Below are 22,503 nucleotides of genomic sequence, written 5' to 3'. Positions count from 1 at the left end.
TGCCATATTTTTTACCATTACCCTGCAGCAGAAGGGAAACAAACTTCCATAGGATCCCACACAGAGACAAGGGCCTCTTTGTACAGAACCTCTTACAAGATTAGTATTAGGCACATACTCAGGAATTGCAGGTATTTTAACGTATCAACTGTAACAGACATGTACAGCTCCACCACTGCACAGATCTCAGTGTACTCCGCAGCACTGACCATTTGTATATCCTTTACTATACAGGGCATTGGAAGCAAGAGAGGAAACAAGAGAACACATGTAAAACACTCTTGCAAAGTTCTGTGGCACAGGTTCAACAAAACACTGATGATGAACGTAGCCTTATAACTTAAGCCCTTTACATACCCAACAGCACAACTACCGCCAGAAATGTTTAATTTACTTTAAACAAGACATTTGGATTTAACTGTATTCCTCATAAAGCTATTCTGTGGTAAAGAAATCATGAACAAGCCTCATTTAAATTTTCAAGTTTCTCCAGGAAATTGTTCTTGAGACCAGGGCTTCAATTCTAACAACAGTATGTTTGTTCATTTGAGCAGTAAGAAAATAAATTTCTCGTTCTATTTCAACAAAAGAAATACCTGATTTATTCAAACTGCCTTTAAAATGTAAATATAGACTTAAACCTTAAATAAATTTCAAATGCTTCAGGGTGTTTGGACTTTTGTTTTTTCTCTAATGCTTTATTCTGTCTTGCTTCATAACGATTGATACAACTACACAGACAAACTTTTCTGAGACAGGCAGAAAGATATATTTTCATAGTAAGCAAATAAAAATGTTGCAGATTACCAATGTACCCAGAATAACAGCTGCATCTGCTCTCCTGTAGCAAGCACTGATATTTACTTTTGGAAAAAATGTAAACTAGGAAGCCAAGATGAAAAAACAAAACCAAACCAAACCACCAGTAACATTTCTGTTTCACTAGTGTACAGAAAGACAAAGATTTTAAATGATTCCAGGTTTCCAACCTATAAATTCTGTGATTCTGTGTGTGATTCTTCTCCTTTCAGGATTTATTTACACCTCCTTTAGATGCTAGCTGCTAGCCTGACATGACAAACTCCAAGAGAACAGACCACATTTCCAGGAACAATGTCACTACAAGCCTTCCTAGACTACAAGGACTGTGCCTTTCAAAGGTTTTGATATGTACTCTGATATATTTTAATATAATTTTTTTTTTCTTTACTGCTTTACTATCCAAGACTCTTACTGTTGTGGAAACGAAATGAGTAAGGGGGACAAGTCATATCTTTGTTTCGCTGCAGCTATCTGATTGCAAAAGCAACAACATGCTCCCCAGGTAGATTAGATCTTTTCTTAGAGAACTTAAAAAGCAAATCTATTATTTTTAATTTTCCTGCTGATAAGGAACTTCAAAAAAATGAATTTATACCTGCATCCTTAAAAACAATTTAATTACACTGGGGAAAAAAAAGGTTATTAATAGAGTCTTCTGGAGTAAGCTATACAGAAAAGTCAGAACACAGATTAGCCATTACATCCAGGAACTTGATTTATCAGTAAAAGTTTGTGTCCCAGGAAACTGCTCAAGTCCATCCCTTTGCTGATCTTCTGTCTGTACAGGTTACATGCTTTGCAGAGCAAATGTCTGATGACAGCTGGAAGATTATGGTGTGCTTTTGAGCAGTCAGAGAATAGAAGTGGAAGCTAGAGAAAAGACCAAAGCACATCACAAACTCCTTCATGACAAACAGCTGTAGTAATAAACCAAGAGACAGCAGAGAAGAGAGACAAGAGACTGCAATGAAAAAAAAAACAAAAAAACAAACACGAAATATCAGCAATACTTACACCAAAGGAAGTTCTGAAAACTGGTAAAAAGATACTGAGTCCTGCTCACCAAGGCTAGACAACATGAACTCATCTGCAGTACAAGACACTTTGCTAGACTAAAGATGAAATCTAGCTTTCAGGAACATACCTTCTTCACTTAATTGCCAATCTGTTTGCAAGTGGACTTCTTTGTCTCTCTTTCAAACTCAATCACTGTAAAACAATGCAACCTCAGCTAAACTGAAAAGGCAGAGGAACCATGTTGCCCAGACTGAATTCACATCAACTAAATCCATCAAATAATTGGCTGCAAATTTAACCCTGAATTTAAAATAGGAAGAAGCAGAAAATGGGGGAAGCTAGCTCTGATCCTATAGCTAAAGGGAAGCATTTTAAATACTGAAATGAGAAATGACTAAAACTGTAAAGATCTATTGAAAAAATAGACGTAATAGATCTATTAAGTAATAGACCTAATAACAAAACTTAGTACTTTCTTCCTTGCTGCCCACCAAAAATACTATGGTAAACACTTGATCTAAATCAGAAAGTTACAGGTGAATATGATCAGAAGCCAACAGACAGACCTGAAAATAATGGCATTTTGGTCTGCTGATGACAGAGAAACTGCATTTATTGAGGACAGACAAGACTGCAGTAATTCAACATTAGTTCTCATCAGACAGGAGAAAAATATGTCATACAATCACAGAACAGTTTGGGTTGGAAGGGACCTTAAAGATCATCTAGTTCCAACCTCCCTGCCATGGGCAGGGATGTCACCCACTAGATAAGGTTGCCCAGGGCCTCAGCCACCTTGGTCTTGAACACCTCCAGGGATGGGGCATCCACATCTTCTATGGGGAACCAGTTCCTGTGTCTTATCACGCTGTGAGTGAAGAATTTCCTCATAACCTCTAATATAAATCTCCCCTCTTTTAGTTTAAAACCATTCCCCTTGTCCTATCACTCTACTCCCTGACAAAGAGTCCCTCCCCAGCCTTCCTGTAAGCACCCTTTAGGTACTGGAAGGCCACTAGTAAAGTCTTCCCAGAGCCTTCTCTGCTCCAGGCTGAGACACCCAGGACGCTTGAGAATAACCTACTTTTACAGTTTTCTGGCCTTGCAGCTAAAAACTCGTTCTTACCACCTCTTTAGAGCCAGGCAGCAGGACATGAAACAAAGGTTTCTGCAGACAATTCAATTTATTTAATGTTTAAAAAAATAAAAATTACCTGTGACTGAATAACTGTATTAGGAAATTCAAACCTCTTCTTGATGTCGTCTGACATTTTGGCTCTGTCATGTGACACTAAATCATACTCTGCAACAGAGATTAAAAAAATATGTTTGGGACTATGTTTGCTATTTGCCAGAAAATTTGCTCAGGTGTTTGCTTACACGTAACAGCAGGTGTAAGCATTATATCTTTTTCTTCCCCCTAAGTACACCACATTACTTTGCTTTAAGGCCTTAAACCCAAGAAATGCTGAATACTTAGTGCTCTCATGTGAAGAATGGGTGATCAGTATTTCTTAAAGATGGAGCAAATACACAGTTCCACATGGTTCCACAGTTTCACATGTGTACTCTGAGAGCATACACTTAAGAATGCCCTCAAGGGCATTAACTTCATTGACTTCGTAATGGGACAGCTCAGGAGTGTTCTGTTTCTAATATATAATTTAAAATGCAAAAAACTCCGTATATTTTTCAAGTATTTCATGTAAAAACAGAAGTAAATGAACAAAAAAAAAACCCACCTGTAAGACTTTAAATAGTAACTGTAGTTAGGGGCTGGAAGACTTGACAAAAAAAATTTCCAAGTTGGAGTACACAGACACCTGCAAGCACACAGGTACCTAAATTGGAGAGAAATCAGAATTCAGTTTACCTGGTTGCACACCATTGACACTGATGAAAAATTGCAAACATTAAAATATTTCAGTTCGTTGTAAACACACCTTCAATAACTTTGAATGGCTTTCTTAAAAAAAAATAAAATACAAAAACCTAGCACTTGCTATAAAGCTAATTTTAATGCTTTGCAATAAGAAACAAGACAAAATATGCATGCACTATATTCCAATTTCAAGACATGCTATTGGTGCAATGCATTCAAAATATTGCCACCAATTTTCTGAAAGACTGTATCAAACAATCTGCAAGCATGCAAACGCACGATGTGCCACAACAAATTCCATTCACAGCAAAAAAAACCTGAAAAATAATATTTACCACCTCAACAAATATAAAATTCCTGGCATTTAAGCAGCTAAAGAAAAAACATCCGAAATTAAGCTGAAAGGGCTCAGCTGTTTTAGCCTCCCCTTGTATGCCTTGTGCTCCAGCTCCCTGACCATCTTGATGACCTCTACTGGACGTAGCCCAGTGTCCTTCTTGTGCTGTGGTACCTAAATCTGGATATAGCACTCACAACACTATCTCACCAGTACCTGACAGACAGTAATAATCATGGTCACAGATGTTGCATTCTTACTAACACACTCCGAAATGAAGCCAGCCTTCCTTGCTGCCATGCTGCACTGCTGACTCGTGTTCAACCTGGCATCTGCTAGGACCAACTGCCCCAGGGCCTTTTCTGCAGACCTGCTTCCTCAACAGTCACCCACCGCCTGTGTCAGTGCATGGGATTGCTCCAATCCAGATGCAAGCCCCTGTACTGCACCATGCTGAACTGCCGAATGCTCCTGTCAGCCCACTTCTCCAAACCATCCCGGTCCTTCCCCAAAACAGCCTGCTCACCAGTGCTTTGAATACTCCCTGCAACTTGATGTCCGCCAAAGATCCACGGAGTGCACTCCACCCAGGCCGTGAGCGGGGATGGTCAGCAGTACTGGGCCCCCGCTGATCCCTCAGGGCAGCATCGCTGGCAGCCTGCTGCGCTTTGCACCCCTGGGGCCCGGCTGCCTAGCCAGTTAACCACCTAACATTCCCAGGGACTGAACTGATGCTGACTAGACTAGAATCATAATTCCCTGGATCCTTCTCCTCCTTCACATCCCCAAAAATGTGTTTCAGGAGCACACTGGGTGATTTTCCCGTAGACTGAAGTGAGGCTGACACGGCCACAGTTCTCCAGGTTGCAGACCTCCCCTAACCTCCGCTCCTTTAATTTTAAAGATTAAGAAAAGCAACTTCACAAGGGCCTCGACCAGCTCTTTTAGGATCATCAAAATGTCCTACTTTCCCTTGGTCAGTTGCTGGCTCTAGCCATCTACAGCTAAAGGAAGCACAAGGAAATGCAATCTCAATGTAAAAAGAGGAAAAAAGTCACATCCCCAGTTGAACAATTATTTGCACAGTTTCTGATCAGAATTTTGTAAATGGGAAACTGATGAATCAAAAATAAAGATGCCACCCTGCGCACTATTGCAAAACTTAGACAGCAATGCAATTTAAAACCTTGTGTAAAATGCAGGAATCCAGCACATCCAACTTTTAATGGCATTTTTGGGGGGCATATTAGAGACACATAGTATTTAGAGACCTGACAAGCTAGAAATCTACTGCTATCACCATCAACTACAAAGAGAACTTCAAGCATCACAGTAACATCACTATACAACAAAGCACATCTGTCCACTCTGAAAGACACTGTTGAGCAGGCATGGAATTGCTTACAGGCTTAATACTACGCAGAAGGCCTTAGTTTTTTTTTAAGAAACCACCCAGAGAATTAGAAATCATAAAATATATGAAGGCTGTAACATTTAAGTAGTTCAAGTAGTGTGAACAAAAACCACATAATAAAGCTTATTTTTAACAAATTGCTTTATTTTATTCCCCAAGTTGTTTTTTTAATTATTTTTATTATTATTATTATTAATTTTATTTTGCACAGGCACAAAATACAGCGTTTTTTATCTCCCATACATACTTAGAATTTCTCTTTGTAACCGCGCTGTTAACTTCCATGCTATCACTTCATACAAGTATAACATATACATGAAGTGCTATTTTACAGTCCAACTAACCTATGCATATGACTTCACAGTTAATTCACCTCCGCAAAAAGAAGCCTTTATTCTTGCTGTGCATTACTTGGAACACCTAATCTCCTTCTCCTGACTTTGCACCCCCATATACATAGATGATGGAAGATGATCACCTGCAGTGTTGTCTTTAGTGTCACTGACATCTCACCCTTCTGACAAGAGGCAAGAAGTTGACAGGTTAACCTTTTTAGTAAATTTAGAAATGATCCAAAAAGGAAAATCATAAGGAAGTATGACCCAGTCAAAAGGTAGTGGCTACTATCCTTTCAAAGCTTTGGAAGAGAGGCATTTTTATTATATATATTTGTTAGCATTTGATAGTTAACCAAACTTAGCAGTTCAAGACTTCAATCAGAAAATGGTTAGGAACTCCTAAGTATGCTCTTGAATCAGGCACACCTTCCCAGCATGACTTTTATTCATTTATATCCAACGTCTCCAAGTATCGTTTCCTGTTTTCCCATTACAAGGAAACCTTCATAGTAATGTCACAAAATAATTTATGCATTCTGAGAGTGATGATATAACGAGACAAAAAGAAGAACACATTTAGGAGAAGTACAGCTGCTGTAGACAGTAACTGAAGAGCTAAAGGCAGCCAAAATCTTGCTGCAGACACTTCTATCCATGATAAAAAAAGCAACTTCAGCACTACCTAAACCTAGAGTTAATTAAAAATAAGCACAAAATCACCTCCACTACTGCTGAAAAGTCTTTTTTCTTAAGCTAGTGCCTTGCTTTTGGCACTGAAGATGTAAAGGCTATCAAGATTAGATCAAGACAGATGCTGTGAAAATAAAGGAGTAAAGCAAGAAGGTAAGGTTTCTTCCATTCTTCAGTTTCCATACTTTTAATTTGGTGAGCACTGGCTATTAATTTAAAAAATCTGAGCAACTGCTTCCTCACTTTTGGGGAAAAATGGTTACTGCCCAGTCTTGCCAGCAGGCCAAGCCACTTTTATAGACAGGACTAAGTATCAGTTCTTCTTGCAATTCTTTCCTCTCCCAAGAATGGCATGACTGCCACACAAAAATCCCAACAACTGGAAAAGCAAAGTGTTTCCTATTTTTATCAGGCTTCTACCACAAAAATAAGGAGGGCCAGGCTCATGATAGTTGACAGGAGTCTCTACGGCCTATCAGAAACAGCCCTGAAAAGCACTTATAACTTTTACCCCAGCCTACAACGTTTGGGACAGTACTGCTTCTCAAAAACAAACACACAAACAACAACAACAACAAAAACTAGCAAAATCTCTTTTAACATTAACAACTCCTGTAGCATTGTTTTTCCCATGTTACAGCTGACACAGATTGTTAGCATTATACAAAACACAACCCTTGCAAAGGAAGCATCAACACCATGAAACAAATCCATCCATTTCTAAAACAGGTTAAAGGCAAGCAGATCTTTCTCATTTCCCTGTCTCCAGGGAAAAAAAGAAAAGGAATAATAGTAATACAGGAATGCTATGAAAGGGATTAACTACCTTGCAGATCGCTAGAGCAACCCTCTCCTAACATGCTGCACAGGACCATGCCGAAACAGCTGGTCTCAGCTGGGTGGGATACAGCGGCCACTAAGTATCCCCCAAACTTTCCCTGTGTAGGTCGGCAGCCTACCTTGCTAAGTTGTAACTAATTACATTTTGCTTGTCCTGAGGTGTTTGTTTTTTTTTTTTGTTTGTTTGGCCTAAGTTGTATTTTTCCTATCAGCATTGCTGAGGAGGCACTTTACACCATCAGCCAGGGAAAACACCCACCATTGTGCCTCCAACACACAGACACACACACAGAAATGAACTAATGGAAGAAAAAAGAAAATACATGGATAGGCAAAGGGACTCCTGCTTTGTTTTCCTAACAGAGAATCACTGAATACCCGAGTTGGAAGGGACCCACAAGGATCACCAGGTCCAGCTCCAGGGTCCCCAGCATCATCAGTACGAAAACCCTAATGCAGCCGAGACAGAGCAGGGTTACCTTGGCACCGCTCCTTCAGATCTGGCCCATACCGGTTTGGTAAAAGCCATTATCGCAAGTTAAGCTAAAACTACGCAACAAAACGCAGAACGCTGCCGCTCAAACCATATTTAGTGCGCTTTGCTTATTTTTAAGGGCTCACACGTGCCACGTCCACAGCACGCGTACACCGCAGGGAAGCCTCTGCCGCCGCAAAGCGCTGAGTAAGGGCGGCAGCCGACAGGGCTCCGCTCCGCGCCGTGCCCGCAGCGCCCCGGCGCCCCCCCGGCTCCGCTCCCCCACCCCGCCTTCACCCCGCCTCACCTGGCCCGGCCCCGGTGCCCGGAGCCCGGTGCCCGGTCCCGGCCAGCTCCCGGCGGCGGGGCCCGGCAGCGTGCGGCGGGGGCAGCCCCGGCGGCCGAGGGCGGCTGCGCGGAGGCCGGCGCCTGCGCCCCGGCTCGGGGTGGCGCCCGCCCCGCCTTAGGGGAGGGAGGTCGGGGCCCCGAGGGGCCGCGGGGGGCGGCTCGGGGCGTGGGGCTCCCCACGGGGAGGGTCGGGGCTGTGGGTGCCTGGGTGGGCGGGCGTCACAGGGCAGCTCCGCGCCCTGTGCAGGCACGGCCCGGCGCTGCTCGCGGTTGGGTAAAGCTGTCTTGTTTTCACACAGTGCTGTCACAGAATCAGTAGGGTTGGGAAGCCCTCCCAGATCATCCTGTCCAACCATCCCCCTACCACCAATGTCACCCACTAAACCGTGTCCCTAAGCACCACGTCCAACCTTTCACTGAACACCCCCAGGGACGGTGACCCCACCACTTCCCTGGGCAACCGCTTCCAATGCCCGACTGCTCTTTCTGAGAAGAAATGTCGTAGCGGGACGGTGCCAAGCAGCCACGACTTCTCACCACAACACCTGACCGCCACAATGCCTCGCAGCTACCATGGTGGTGGCACCTCAGGGGCAAGATGGTTTCCCCAGGGAGCTTCCCCAGGGAGCTGTGTCCACAGGGCTCAGCCCCAGGCCCAGGCACTGGCCCACACGGGCACTGATGGTCCAGGATTTTGTGTGGGTTCTGGTGGTGTGAGTTCCTGAATTCTGCTGGTCTTGGATCTACCAGGGAGTGTGAATCCTACCAGTCTTCTGGTAGGTTGCTGCCCCATCAATCCAAAGTTAAACACAGGCTGAACTCCAAAGACTTACACAGAAACAATACCTCTCGGGTTGAAATGGATAAGGGAGTTTGTGATACATTCTCTGAACATGGAAATTAAGATCTTCATCAGATTTGAAATTACTGCAGAGTGAGTCTCTTCAACCTTCTAAATGGTTTGAGAGGTACACTGACCAGCATGCTATACAGAAATCAGGAAGATACTGGACAGGAAGAAAACATGATTTCCTGTTTGCTGCATGTTACACACCTTTCTCATTTACAGGCCCTTCCAGACCTCAGAGAGAAGGATGGCTTAGTTTAAGCTCTGCTGTGATGCATTTTGAAAACCCCAGTGTTATTAACAGGTTGAATGCTCCTCACAGCTAAGACAGCTGAGGGGTTGTATTCTCAATTAAACTATTTAAACACACAAGAGCACTTTATTCCTCAACATGGGAGCAACAGGAAACTTCTGCAAGACATGTTATTAATAACATCAAAATTACTTTCTCTGGAGTTATCATAAGAAAAAGAAAAAATCACAAATGCTTTGAGAGAAGTTATTTTGGAAAGGGCTAGATTATTCTGCAAAGTAACTCAAGGGTATGTACTGCAAATTGGTTTGAGTTGAAGGTAGTGAAATGCCAACAAATATGAAACAAAAGTAAATGTAAATAAGTCTGTCCTATTTTTAAGCAGTTGCTTAGATGGGCATTGCTTAGGTGGGCATTGCTTAGAATTTTATTTTATTGAGACCAGGTTCACCAATAAAAGCAATACACGGTTTTCCAGGATCCCAAATATCTTGTCCTACAGAACTGGTGGGAATGCACATACTGATGATTCAGAACCTGGAAAAAGCCCAAACGTCACCCAGAGGACAAAACTATATTTTCCTGCTCTGCCTACATGTGTACACACACAACGAAGATCAGTCAGATGCCTTAGATCGTGTAGACTTTTGTTTTGTCTACATGATTTCACAGTAATTTATTTTTATTTTTATTTTTGCAAAAGGTGTGTGCAATTATTTGTAGTGTGGCTTTGGGCTTGGTGTACTGAGCCCACAATGGGCTCGCAACTCTCCTTGCTACTGAAACTGTCGTACCCCAAGATCACCTGAAAGGTCATGTAGGCCCTTTCGCAGGGGGTAAATTTCAGTCTGTCTCCAGGTAACCATTAGCAATGGCATGAATCAAAAATCTTCCCATTTCCCCCTTTCTGCCTTGTGCGGGGAGCATCTCACCATTGACCAGTTGGTTCATCATTGTTCTGTTTGTTTAGAAAGTGTGATGCTTCAGTTCTCATTTTCTGTTTGTTCTTGTATCATGGTTAGACATTCATGGCCCTGATTTATGCCTTCTAGTACTCTGTTGTGCCAGTAGTATAAATGACAACCAGTCCCAAAGCCAGTTAAATTGGTCTATGAAACACTGAATCTTAAATATGTTTAAAAATCACATTTAATGGTGTTTTGTAAGTAAGTATAAATGGATGTACAACATTCAAGGTGTTATATACTTAGGAAGTCTTTATTATTCAGTCAGGCTTGAGAAATAAAATCTCAACAGGGAGTGAAAAGCCTTTACAGTGGACCAAGTAATAATTTTGGACATTGCTAGTTTTCCTTAAAAACAGGAAAAAAGCATAATGGACTTGACTTTCTTGAAGGATTTTAGGCCTTCACATGCTGACCAGATTAAGTTGTGGGAATTTTAGTGTAGGTTTGCTCCATCACAGTAAGTTTGTCTTGGTGAAAGGGTTGCATTGCCAAGCATTTTCCGTGTAGCAGAGGCTGTGAGTAGGGCACTCAAGTTTGCCGCCACTGCACGGGGAGCCAAATGGGAGGCAGAGACAGTGTGGGGCTCTTTTTGCCTGTCCGTATGGAACAGCAACAACAGATTAATAAAATAGTTGTTGTAATAACATAGAATAAAAGGAGTAATACAGATAGGAAGTAAATCTCACATCCCTTCAGATGATAGAAATTCTGCATTCATGCAGATTCAGACTTAAGACAGATTTTCCTGCAGGGCACTGCACAGATCCCATCTGTGGAGAGGGGTTCCTCCTTTTTGGTTGTTGAAGCTATTATATAGTACTCTTTCAAGAAAACAGATATGTTTGAAAACAATTGCTTGCATGAGAACTTTCTGCTGTGTTTGAGGTAAGGGCAAGGCCATGCAGGTGACAATTGCTGGTACCAACTGGGATCTGCCTGAAGACTTCTCTGGTACAATGGGCTGGCTGAGGTTGTCCTTTGGCCAGGGGACCTGTGCAGCACAAGGTGGGCCTAAAGGCCATGTTGAACATGCAGCACAGCACAGGTCTGCACCTCCTGAAGCCAGATGTTATGTGGCTCACCAATGTACAGTGGCTTCTGGTCAGGATCACTGCATTCCACCCCTTAATTCATGAGGAACCACAGAATGGTTAGGATTGGAAGGGACCTTAAAGATCATCTAATTCCAGCCCCCCTGCCATGAGCAGGTAACACCTGTCACATACCCATCACCTTTCCCAACAACATTGTAAGTTACAGAATGCATAGCAATATGCCGCCTTCTTCAACCCAAAATATAAGGCCCAGTAGAGCAGACACGGCCTCTTCAAGGTCACTAACTCTTCAGATGCAGTCTTCTGCAGTGCTCCCAATAAACCTCATCAGGTCCTTGCCTTACACGCTGCTGGGGCAGACAGTGGGTGGGTCCCAACTGCAGTCGGATCCAGTCTTGCAATGGGATTGCGGATGTATTTGGTGTGATCTTCTGTTGCTTTGCTTCCTATTTATTTTTCTTACAACTATAAAGATTATTTTTTGTTGGTGTTGCTGTGTAGCCTTTTGGGTAACTAGCTTTTCTGTTTTTGAATCTGTCACCTTGCAGAGCTTGCCTAGACTGGTAAATTGTATCTCAGCAGCATATTAACAAAGGAAACTTCTCTGTCCGTATTTCAGCTCTGTTTTATTCCCAAGAGAGGAGACACTCGGTCTCAGTACAGTACTAAATAAAAGTCTGCTGTTGCCCAAATGAGCACTGGCCAAAATAGTTTTCAATTAGATGAAAATTGCAAATACATCTCTGAAGAGGAAAGGAGTAAATATCCTTTTGATTTATTTTTTGGTGCTGAAAGGTCTAGTTCTGTTTATACTGAGAAGCATCTATCTTTGAGAAGCAGATCACCAGAGTGGCTTCATGCTTGGTTCATCATATCAATAATATCACATTCATTCTCTGGATTCATTAACTCTGTTGCCTAATTCCCAGCAATGTTTCAAAATCCTGAGTTTCCTGTAAGTCAACTGAGGACATTGATGAATCACGGTATTAAATGTAAGAACATACATAACCCAAACACTCTAGCAAAGGGCTTTTGGTATCTCCATTGAGTCATTTCTGGCTTGAGACAAAAGGGATCTATCTAATCCATATGGAGCCATTTACTGTCCTATAGTCTCTATCTATTTTAATACTTTTTTTTTTTCTTTTTTTTTTTTTTTCCTATGCTTGGATCTCAGAAGAAGAAACAAAGCAGAAGATCCTTTAATGGACATGCTTAAATTCATGAATAGTGATTTTTATTTGATTTGATTTTTTTGATTGTCTTCCAACTTTCATGTCTTCTGGAGCCTGGCTTTAAACTAAGATATGTTTTCTGTAGTTCCTTTCAGTGGCATCCTTAGCATCCAAGGTCTTCCAATAAGATAAAATAAATACTTAGGAGTCATTAGAGCAGCATCCATGCCAGAGTTATAACTGGGTTTGATTCAAAGCTGCTTATACCCGCTGCAGACTATGCTGCCAAATCTGCGTTTGCTAGTCAGATTTGAAAGAAATTTGACGCCTCTGGGAGGTGTCGCCAACATTGTTTCCTGATAGTCTTAATGTAGCCTATCTGTTATACAAAAAACAGTTAAAATACAGCTCAGGTTGGATTTGGCTCCCAAACAGGATTGCCACCCTTCACTTCCTGAGACAAGAGATGTCGTGAAGGTCAGTGAATCCATGAAAACTGCCCTATTCACTGGCCTGGGAGTTCTGTTCCAGGGAGAGAAAGTGCACAGGAATCATTGGCTCCAGTTGCACTTTTTCTATGATTTTCTAAGTCGTTTTATCAGGGGACAGTCATACCATGAGGGGTGATGTGCCAGCAGCACCCCTCAAGATCTGCCAGAAGGTTCTCTTGGCAGCTTTTTTAATGTGTTGTGAGATCTCCCAGTGAAGGATATTATCCAAATGAAAATCATACAGTCACAACACTGATAATGGCCCAATATACCTCATTTCTTGTATCACATTTCATATATGCCAGAAAATAATTCTGTCTTTAAAAAAAAAAAAAAAAAAGGAGTAAGAAAAGTCCCAGTTTAGAAAGTTTAGAAATCAATAGCAGCAAAGCTTGCTATTATTAAAATTTATTTATTTAAAATCTCTTAGGCCTGATGATAAAATACGGTTTTAGCAAATGGGTCTAATCAGCTAATACTAAGAATAAGGCTGATTTAAAACACATTAAACTTTTAGATGCAGCTGTTTTTACTGCAAACTGTAGTCAGTTATGAAGGGCCATCACAACACACACACACAGCTTCCATGGACTTACATGAAAATTCAGCATGTAGAATGAGGGTAGAATTGAACTGGAAGTTCCTAATTTGTATCCATCCTCCAGCCTGTTGAGATTAATGAGAGTTGAAAGTGCTTAACACCTGCCAGGGAGTGCTCTTTAGCTCACAAGATTAGGTTTGAAATGCCTTCCAGAACCTTAAAGTTACACAGATAAAAATTGTCTTTGTGGTAGTGCAATCAAGACCTACAAAAGAGCTTGGATACATATAATCATCTGTCTCTTGTTTTGTTGAAGAGCGATGTAGAACGTTTGAGACTAATTCTGGGCAGAGGCTAATCTCTATCACTGGAGCATTTCAGTTTCCCATTGATTGTAGTGACTGGCTGAGAGTGCCAAGATTTGGGGTATTAAATCCTAACTATGTCAAGATTTTCTCTAAACAAACAAACAAACAAACAAAAAACAAAACAAAACAAAACAAAACAAAACAAAAAAAAAAAAACAAAACAAAAAAAAAAAAACAAAAAAAAAAGAAAAAAAAAAAAAAAAACAAGAAAAGAAATATAACCTAAATTGCCTTTTCTCATCTGGTACTTTTACTGGATTTAGTTCTCATGTTTACCTAATGTGAATTGTAATACATATATTTGTAGATTTTAGTTCAGATATGCCTATAAAATGAATGCCGAATTACATATTTCATCCCTCACTTTTGGTTAGTTGCTCCAAAAACATCTAATAAACCTGCAAGGCAGTTATGCTTATGTGTAGGGGCATATTTCAAGGTCTTGTTGGCAAAGATGTGATACTTCTTAGTTTCATGTGTACTGGGAATTTTTCTTCATGAATCCTGTCATCATTTGATATTGCTCGGGAGTTGAGTGAATGAGCATCTACACCTGCCCTACCATTACAGAGTATGTCTATAATTTAGTATATTAAAGATCCAGTTCTTATGTGCCTTCTTCCCCAAGGAAAGGGGAAGGCCCTGACACCTGCTACAAGGTTGTATGGTGAAATTTTCTATCTACTCCACCAGTATTGCTTGCCCTTGCCCTTATATTTGAGTAGCAAGCCTGGGCATTGCTAAGTCATTTATCTGGCTGAGCAATCTCCTAGAATTTAAACATTTACTGATTTATTAATCAGATTTTGGTTTTGAGCATGTAAGAATGACAATTGCAGGTGGATTTAAGTGGGTGAGATATGACTGTGGCTAAAACAAAAGGAATCCAATAAGCTTTTAATACTGTGTAGTTTCACTTTATATATTTCCTTTCTGCGTTTTGTGGTCTCTTATCCTTTAAAAACTCTAATTTGCCTCCAATATTACTGTCTGCAGTGCATGGTGGAATCTACAGAGAGTTTGGCCCCAAGGAAATGCACTTGCCATCTTTTAAGCTACATTTAAAATATCCTAATTCTGAATTTCTTTTTCAATCAGACTTGCATGGGCTATCCCACTACTAACTTCAATAAATGTCTTCAATAGAATCACAGAATCATTATGGTTGGAAAAGACCTCCAAGATCATCCGGTCCAACCATCCCCCTACTTGCAATGTCACCCACTAAACCAAGTCTCTAAGCACCACAGAATCACACAGAATTTCTAGGTTGGAAGAGACCTCAAGATCATCGAGTCCAACCTCTGACCTAACGCTAGCAGTCCCCACTAAACCATTTCCCTAAGCTCTACATCTAAACGTCTTTTAAAGACTTCCAGGGATGCTGACTCCACCACTTCCCTGGGCAGCCTGTTCCAGTGCCTCACAACCCTTTCGGTAAAGAAGTTCTTCCTAACATCTAACCTAAAACTCCCCTGGCTCAACTTAAGCCCATTCCCCCTCGTCCTGTCACCAGGCACGTGGGAGAACAGACCAACCCCCACCTCGCTACAGCCTCCCTTGAGGTACCTATAGAGAGCGATAAGGTCGCCCCTGAGCCTCCTCTTCTCCAGGCTGAACAAGCCCAGCTCCCTCAGCTGCTCCTCGTAGGACTTGTTCTCCAGGCCCCTCACCAGCTTCGTCGCCCTTCTCTGCACCCGCTCAAGCACCTCGATGTCCTTCTTGTAGCGAGGGGCCCAAAACTGAACACAGTACTCGAGGTTTCCTTGAACACCCCCAGGGACGGTGACACCACCACCTCCCTGTGCACCCCCTTCCAATGCCTGACTCCCGTAACATTCTCACAAACTGGAGATTATGGACCATATAAGTAGAGACTGAGGTGTACTGAAAGCTGGCTGAACTGGCTCAAAGGTTTGTGATCTTTGGAAAGAGTAGTTGGAGGCCAGTTTGCAGTGGTGTAGACCAGGGGCTGACACTAGGGAGAATACTGCTTAATATTGGCAAGAGTGATTCAGGTAAGCTCAGCTACATCCTTAACAATGATTTGTTGGGTCTGACTTTTAGAAAGAACATTTAGTGTCTTTCCAGAAACCTAGAATAGTACTTTGAAGTAAGAATTGATGTTCCATGTGCATACTTACACAAACATGAAGTTAAAACCCCAGTGTTGTTTTTGTAACATGGGTTGATCAAAGTGACAAGACAGCATGTCATCTGGATGCTCATTTGTTGACTATTAATAATTCTGAAGTATCTTCATTTGGACACCAGAATGCAAGTGGGAAATTGAAATCTGAGCAGTGACTTTCAAAAGCATGTAACATCTCTAAACAGCCAAGTGTTTTGAAGATATTTCTGCAAATTCTTGATATCCTCCCTGCCAACTTTTACATTCCCCTAAGTTTCTGAAGTCCCCTTAAGCTGTAATTTTGTAAACATATTTCATATTATGGGAACACTTTGATCAGTAAGGTGTTCCTGTCTTCTGTGGAAATATAGTCTATATATTCTAATCCCCGTTCTGCAACTGCGATGAAAGATTGCCAGCTGTAGCATACCAAGACATAAGACTGGGGTACAAATGATGTCAAAACAATAAACCATGTTCTTCTTTCACATATACAATGCAGCAGAGGAAGACCTGAGAAGGAATGCTGTTAAGGATGTGATTTAGATTGATTTATGCCTCAGCTACACTTTTAAACATAAAAGTGCCTACTTGAAACAAACGAACGAACAAACAAAACCTTTCTTTTGTTTGTTTGATTGGTTGTTGTTGCTGTTTTTGTTGTTGTTTTTACTTTATCACATTTCAGGCTGCATGAGATTAAAATTACTGGCTTCACCATCCACTTGCCTAAGTCCTGGTAGCGTCCTGGTAACCTTAATTTCATGGACAGCTTACTTCAGAGCAATATGCCTATACAAATCTGCCAATTGCAAATGCACAGAAATTTCAGAAAAGAGGACTGTATTGTGTCAGCCACCACAGCCATTTCAGTTATCAGAATAACACTCTGTGATTCTTACCCAACAGCAGCAGAGTCTAGTTATCCCTGCAGCCAAGCGTGAAGGTGAAGCGCTGAATTTTGAGAAAAAAAAGGCTTATTTAACAAAATATGTAAATAATGACTTTTGTTTCTGTGTGCTCAAAAAGCTCTGCAACTGGATTAGTTTTATGGGTAGCTTCTGAGTTGGGGTGAAGGGCAATACTGAGAATTCCTGTAATGAGGACAAACCTCTGGATCAGGTTTCATATGTAGGGCAGAACTGTGAGATAGATCTTGAGATACAGACTTCTTGGGTTCTGTGCAGAGTCACCGCTTCTCTGCTTCCCTGCAGCCAGAGTCAGGAAACAAGAAAGAAGAGGACAGACAATGCAGGTGGTGCCTATGGTGCACAAGGAAGCATGGATCAATTAGGGGATTAAGGTCTCCTTAGTCTTAAGCAAGAGTTTAATTTTAATGTTCTCATTAAAATCCACTGGATTTCACCTGAATTATTAATACAAAGATGAAAACTAAGAGATGGTGTGAGCCTTTCTTGGCAAATTCTGTGAATACTTCTACTTCTTTCTACACAAACAATGGTAATGATATGACAGGCATGAGCAGTGTAAGGGAAGACTAATGACATGAGTGAATTTTTATACTTCTGTCTTTTACTTAGTTGTCAATATTCTTATTCTTATTTATTTTTTTTTTACTATAAGTTACATTTTTCAGGGAGCTTTTAGAGCAATGTTTCTGATGGCTTACGTTTTCTGGGCTTATTGGAGTTACCAGTTTCTCTGTCTCTGTTTGAGACAGCAATCTGGAACCTTCAAGATTTTCTTTAATTATTAACTCAATCACTCGTATTGAAACTATTTCCAGTGTTTCCACTGAGATCCATTATAGTAGTTTAAACACTGCTTGTACCCAAACTTTCCATCTTTTGTTGGCCCTACAAAGTGTCTCTGAAACTTATTCCCACCGAACAGAGACCTTTAGTGCGATAAAATTCTGGAATTTGTCTCCTCTTTCTAGACTCTAAAAGCAGATTATTTATAATCCAACTACTCCCCAAAAGACTTGTGTGCTTTGTGGCATCCATTTTCATAGTTAGTGATGCCCCTTTTTACCCTGGTTTCTCTCAAATATTTCTATTCACAGAGGGATGCAAGTAAAGAATAGTGATCAGTGATGCCCTAGAAAACCATTGCTCTCTCTATTTGTAATGATAATTGTATACACATATCACACACACATTTGTATGTACTTGCACCTTGACATGGATAAAACTGACAGTTGTGATCAGTTTAAAATACATTGTAGGGAACGGGTAAATGAGGAACAGGTTAAAAAGAGGCAATAGAGTACTGATAGGTGGAAATTGCAGTCAATCAGGACAGCATGCTTTTGCATTTGTATCTTGTGGAGAGCTGGCGAGTTATAACCGAAATTATAAATATATAAAAAAGTATCTGAAATTAAAGTCATATGGTGATGGAAAGTCTTCTGATAGGAAATTCATTGTGCATTGAGGGGTGCCTACGATTAGGAGGAGTGTAAACGGAGTGCAGCTGTTCTAGTGCTAAGGTCTGCTGAATTCAATGGACCACACAGAGCTTATGTGGAAGGCTTTCAGAAATCTGTGTGGCAAATAAGAATGTAGAGGCTGCAGCTCCTCTCTGTCCCCTTCTAGCAGCTGGCAAAGCATTTCCACCCTATCTTAATTCTGCCTTGCTCCCCTCTGTGCCTTCATAAAAATTACGTCCAGCTTTTGTGTAATGCTCTGATTACTAGCTGGTCTCCAACCTGGCTCCCAAACATCCATATGTTGAGCAGTCTTGCTTTAAAACCTCATCATGTGTAGAAATAGCTATTTCTTATCCATATGATTTCTATTTAGATTTCTGATATGTGCCTATCTAGCTTCTAAGACCAGAGTTCTGCAAACAGGCGGAATATATCTCTCAAACTTTGCAATGTTCTTTCAAATTCCACATTTCTCAAACATTTCTTATTGTTCAGCTAGCTGTGAATTATGGTCTCTCTGCTCTCCCGTGCTACTTTTGTGCTACTTTTGATTATAATTTCTTTCAATCATTTTTTTTTTTTTTTTTAGGGCCAACATTTGTCCTCACTGGTTTTAACTGCTTGATCTACTAGAAAACTTTTTGTTGTTGTTGTTTTGTTTTGTTTTGTTTCGTTTTGTTTTCGTTAGGCATGTCATTTAATCTCTTTTTGTTCCAATTACCCATCCATTAAGTGGGACTAAAACTGCTTTCTGAGTCACAGTATTGATGTAATGATGAGTTCATTGAAGATGAGGACCACTGAGACCCTATGGTTATGTAAGTACATGTCACTAATACATAATTTTGCTTTTCATCATTAGTTTGCCTTATGCTAGAGCTTAGTTACAAGAGTATCAGAGAGGTCTATCATTACCATTACTCCAAGGTAATGGTAAGCCATTCTAGTTTCTCACTCACTTTCTGGTGATACTGGCTGTTTCTTGGTTCTGGCCACAGAAGGTGTGAATACAATATACTCGACCTCTCTGATACTCTTGTAACTAAGCTCTAGCATAAGTAGTGAGTGCTCAAGACACAATGATCACCTTATGTGTAAACTCCTGTCTTGGGCAATGTTAGCTTACATGCGCAGTATAACGGCCAGGTCAAGAACCTGATGCAGACTGAGGACAATCACATAAATCCTTTAAATATTTGGATTATTTCCCGCAAGTAAATCTCCCTTCAGGCAAAGAACTGAGCAAACTGATTTTGCTAAAGCTACTCCTTAATAAGTTCTTTGCATGTATGATCAGACTCTGTCCTGGCTACACCTGTGGAAATCCAGAGGAGGTTCTCTGAACTCATTTGTTACCAAGCCTTAAACTGACTGCAAAATTTGATTGTGTTTCTTTGTATAACAGGAGTATTTCCTGCAGGGCTACATCATAGTGAGGAAATCAAAAACTAAATACTTCCTTGTAGGTCTCTCAACATGGCTTTCCACTCCAAACACATTTCCTTATGTGTCCCTAGAGACCTTTATTTTATATATATATTTTATATATATAAATATTATATATATATATATATATATATATATATATTTTTTTTTACCTTGCTTACTATAATATTGTGCATAACCAATACTCCCTTTGTACATGTATCCTTTGTCATTACTACCTCCCCCTAAGGTGGCTGGTGGTGAGTTATAAACTATTTTATATTGTTTTCTAAAATACGCAGACATTGCTCTTAAAGGTCTTTCCCATTGACTGGTGGTTTAATGTGTTACCAGCTAAAGTGCTTATTTTCTCTTTGATTTGTGAGTAGAAATGGACAAGCCAATAAAACCTCAAAACAGGCGCACACTTGGCCCAGGCTGCTTGGCGTTTGTCCAGTCTATATAGCTAACTCAGAAAAGAGCCAGCCCAGTGAGAGTATCTTGCCCTTAGTTCCTGACAGCCAGAGTGGCATTACAAAGCAGCTTATACATATCCTTTGTCATATGTGTAAGATCAGCTGTAGGCTCGTTTTAAGTTTTGGCTCTGGTTCAGACTAACATCTTAACATTGCAATCAAAGTATCTGGCTTGGAACAGGACTGGGCTACGATTTTATATATTGTCTGCATAAGGAAATTAAAAGATCTCAAATAAAGAGAAATTCTGACTGACGATATATTTAAAAGGCATTGTGGTTTCCTTTATCACCAGTAATATTAGCTGTTTCAGCTAGTTTTGTTTTTAAAACAAGGCCCATGTAAAAGTCAGTCCATATATTTGAGTCACAGAAAGTGAACTTTGAAAAGTTAATTTTAAACACCTGCGTTTGAAACACTGAAGACAATTTAGTGTGTCCAAGTGGCTTGGGAAACAATTTCATTTTTAGTGACACAAGATATTTCTGGCTTGTTTAAGAAAATAACAGGGAAAGGCCATGTTCCTTTCAGCCTTGTGTGGAATCAACAAGCGTATAGTTATGAAATGTGGCCCTTGTTAGGTCAATTGCAGTGTTGCATTCACATAGCTACGTGGCTTCCAGAGTTAGCTGTGCACTGAGCTGTAATGTTTACTCGTTCCTTCTAAGACAGCGAGCTGGGATCACACTTCACAGTCTTCATATAGGGTCTGGTGCCTACTGGGAAGCCTGTAGCTACGTCAGGTATCTCAGCAGACATAAAATGTACAAGGATTTTTAGCATTGCAGCGACTGATTGCATGAACCTCTAGGTAGTTAAATGCCTTTAAGAACATGACCCAAATGTCTCCAATTTTCCAAAGGGAAACTGCAGCTGTACAATTATTCCATGGTAAGCCCTTCAATACTAGACAGTACTACTAGAAAATTGCTGTCACCTTTGTAACTCTGTAGTTCTTTGACCCAGAGTCTTTGCACTTTAATATGCACATAATTGCATCCATCTGCCATAATGAGATCAAAGAATGGTTGTTTTAACTGCTCATCCAAAATGAAAAAATGATTGCACCAGTTTGTTGGTTAACCAGCTCAGGATCATTCTTTGATTCTGCTTCTGTCAACTTAAAATGTAAAATTGATACATTTTTAAAATGTCTGTAATGGCATCACAACCCCTTTCAGCTTAAATACAAATGTTACTTTTTTTTTTTTTTTTTTGTCTAAAAACCAATATTGCTTCACAACTGACATGCTAAATAATTCCCTTTATCTCTTCAAATTTGGATCTGAGTCTGCAGGCATTTCTGAGTACACATTAGTCAACTGACTGCCCTCAAATAAATAGTCAAAAAGAATATGAGTGAATAAAGTCAGGTTGAAGCATTTCCAGTATTACATTGATGTACAACACGGGAAAATGGCCTGTATTGGTTCAGTACTGCTTGTATTGGTTCAGTCCTGTCCTAAGTCAAGAGGAAAATATTTCTGCCCAAATACATAAGAAATAAAAATCAGCAGAGAGGACTCCAAAGGACCATCCAGCTCCATTCCTTCCTGTAGAATCCCGAGTTATGGAGTATGGTGTGTGAGTCTCTGCCAGAAAATGCACCAACTTAAGGGAATACAGAAAAGAGTATTGTCTCACAGGTATCTTAAGAAAGTTAAAAATCCAGCAACCCTGGTTATACAGTGTAGTGGATACTCTTCAGTGTTTGGACACCTTCTCTCTCATTAAACAGGTTCTGATTTCACCAGCTATATTGGAACTCCTGGTAAAATAGGCAGTCTGTTTGCCTACACTGTCATGAAAATTCCTCTCACTCTTTTTAAGTGACATGATTTTTTTTTTTGAAATTTTAGTGATCTATACTCTAATTCTGTTAAAACAAAAATGCCAAAGATGTCATAAAGTAGCAAGAGAAGACTGCCATTGAAGTGGTTATATGTAGTTTTATAGTTTTCAAGAAAAATCTGCAGAGATCCAAAAGGCACTTTGGTTTCTTTACTTCAGCATAAAAGCTAGTAGGAGCACAGAGTCACAGACTTTGTGGAGACAGACAACAGTTCTTTCGTGTGTCTTATTTGTTCTCTTTGCAGGATATGATGACCTGATGCTGCCAGGTCTAAGGGAATTGCTCCCGTCTTAGAATTATTATAGTGTGAGGAAAGAAAGAAATCAAATCCTATCTTTTGAGCCTTCTGAGAAAACCAGAGCA

General features: G+C 40.5%; 1 protein-coding gene across 1 annotated transcript in view; it reads right to left on the bottom strand.

The window, feature by feature from the left end:
- FOCAD (focadhesin) overlaps window positions 1-8,225 on the bottom strand; it is a 122,140-nt gene extending 113,915 nt beyond the window's left edge. Inside the window, exons 1-3 of the mRNA XM_084304818.1 lie at window positions 8,123-8,225; window positions 3,582-3,680; window positions 3,054-3,142 (exon numbers count right to left, since the gene is read on the bottom strand). Of these exons, the coding sequence (XP_084160944.1) occupies window positions 3,054-3,110 (57 nt within the window). The 5' untranslated portion in view covers window positions 3,111-3,142; window positions 3,582-3,680; window positions 8,123-8,225. The remainder of the gene's footprint in view (window positions 1-3,053; window positions 3,143-3,581; window positions 3,681-8,122) is intronic.
- Window positions 8,226-22,503: the final 14,278 nt, after the last annotated feature.

This window comes from Netta rufina (genome assembly GCF_964035555.1).
Source record: "Netta rufina genome assembly, chromosome: Z".
Classification (NCBI taxonomy): domain Eukaryota; kingdom Metazoa; phylum Chordata; class Aves; order Anseriformes; family Anatidae; genus Netta; species Netta rufina.
Note: the sequence above shows the minus strand (reverse complement) of the source record. Positions and strands in the feature narration are given on the sequence as shown.